Source organism: Terrapene carolina, unplaced genomic scaffold (assembly GCF_002925995.2).
Source record: "Terrapene carolina triunguis isolate 2854851 unplaced genomic scaffold, T_m_triunguis-2.0 Scaffold1119, whole genome shotgun sequence".
NCBI lineage: Eukaryota > Metazoa > Chordata > Testudines > Emydidae > Terrapene > Terrapene triunguis.
In genome coordinates, this window is record NW_020665470.1 from 1 (window position 1) to 1672 (window position 1672).

The 1672-nt window shown below is 53.1% G+C and overlaps 1 protein-coding gene across 1 annotated transcript; it reads right to left on the reverse strand.

The window, feature by feature from the left end:
- Nucleotides 1-11: 11 nt before the first annotated feature.
- LOC112124410 (olfactory receptor 2G3-like) lies at nt 12-778 on the reverse strand (the record flags this gene model as incomplete). The annotated part of the gene is made up of 1 exon (XM_024222915.2): nt 12-778. A coding segment is annotated over exon 1 (767 nt), but the record flags the coding sequence as incomplete, so codon positions are not given.
- Between the last annotated feature and the right edge of the window lie 894 nt (nt 779-1672).

Below are 1672 nucleotides of genomic sequence, written 5' to 3' on the forward strand. Positions count from 1 at the left end.
CGTACAAAAGCGACACCACGGCCAGGTGGGAGGTGCAGGTGTTGAAGGCCTGGTGCATGCCCTCGGCCGAACGCATCCTCAGCACGGCGGTGCCGATGTAGCCATAGGAAACCAGGATGAGGCCCAGCGGCAGCAGTAGAAAAAACACACTGCTGGCGAGGAGCTCAGCCATGTTGGTGGAGGTGTCGGTGCAGGCCAGCTTGAGCAGGGCCGGCACCTCGCAGAAGAAGTGGTCGATCTGATTCCTCCCACACCGGGGCAGCCGCAGAGTCAGCAACGTCTTCACCAGTGCGTTGACAGAGCCGCTCAGCCAGGCGGTAACCGCCATCTGCAGGCAGAGGCGGCGGCTCATGATGGCCGTGTAGCGCAGCGGCTGGCGGACAGCGGCGTAGCGGTCGTAGGCCATGACAGCCAGCAGGAGGCACTCGGTAGAGCCCAGCGAGAGGGAGATGTAGAGCTGGGCCACGCAGCCGGCCCAAGGGATGGACTTGCGGGCGCTGCTTAAGTTCACCAGCATCTGGGGGCCAAGGCTGGTACAGTAGCAAAGGTCCAGGAAGGAGAGGTTGCTGAGGAAGAAATACATGGGCGTGTGGAGACGGGGGTCCAGCCGTGAGAGCACGATGATGGTGGTGTTTCCCAGCAGTGTCATGACATAGAAGATTAAGATGAGCACAAAAAGCAGCAGCTCCAATTGTGGCCAGTCAGACACCCCCAGCAGGATGAATTCCCCCAAGGAGCTTTGGTTTCCCTCTTCCCAGGCCACTTCGCTGTAACCCATCTGAAAAATCACCTGCATTAAGGAGATTTGTAATAATTGATCATAGGAGTGGGAACAGAAGTGGGTGTTTTGGGATGGTGACCGTGAATCCTGGAAGGGGTAGATAGCTATTTACACTGATTGAGTAGATATGGGAAGGGCTGGGATGGTAGGTTTGTGAGTATTGGTAGCAGTAGTGAGATCTCTGTTAGCATTGGTGCCAGCAGGGTGATACACTTTTATGCTGCTCTGACTGTGTTTACACTAGGGCTTTTGCCAGTATAGAAATGTCGCTAAAAATCACACCCCGTAACTGACATTACTATACCAGCAAAAGTTTGCAGTGTAGACCTGGCCTCGTAACTTAGGCATGTTCCAAAGCTGTAAGAGAGACTTGTCTCTATGACTCCAGGCTGGTCAGGGGGAAATGAGGATTTGGGGATTCGGCAAATACTAAGAGAGTGGATTGGGGCGAGATGAGGATGCTGGATTAGGAACCATCTGTTTTAACAGTAGGGAATTTCATTTGGGAACCATGAATCCTGGGGCTAGTGGAGAGAGTAGATTGGCGAGATGCTGGAATGATGGGTTGGTGAGTAGTGGTAACAGCAGTGGGCTCCCCGCTAGCACTGGAGGCAGTGGTGGGATCCAGAGCAAGTGTTTTAGAGAAGCAATGGTTCATCCGCTCAAAACAGAGAGTGGTTAGCTGTGCTGTATATCTACAGTTTGATAGCCAGGAGTTCTGGCTGATTGTTCAGGGGGCCAGCTACACAAAAGGAAAGTGCATTCAGAAGGGACTGGGATGGTGGTTTTTCAAACAATTGGTGTCACAGGGTACGTCTTCACTACCCGCCTATATAAGACAAAGCCCCAAATACCAGGAATGTCCCTAGAAAATCAGGATATCTGGTCCCC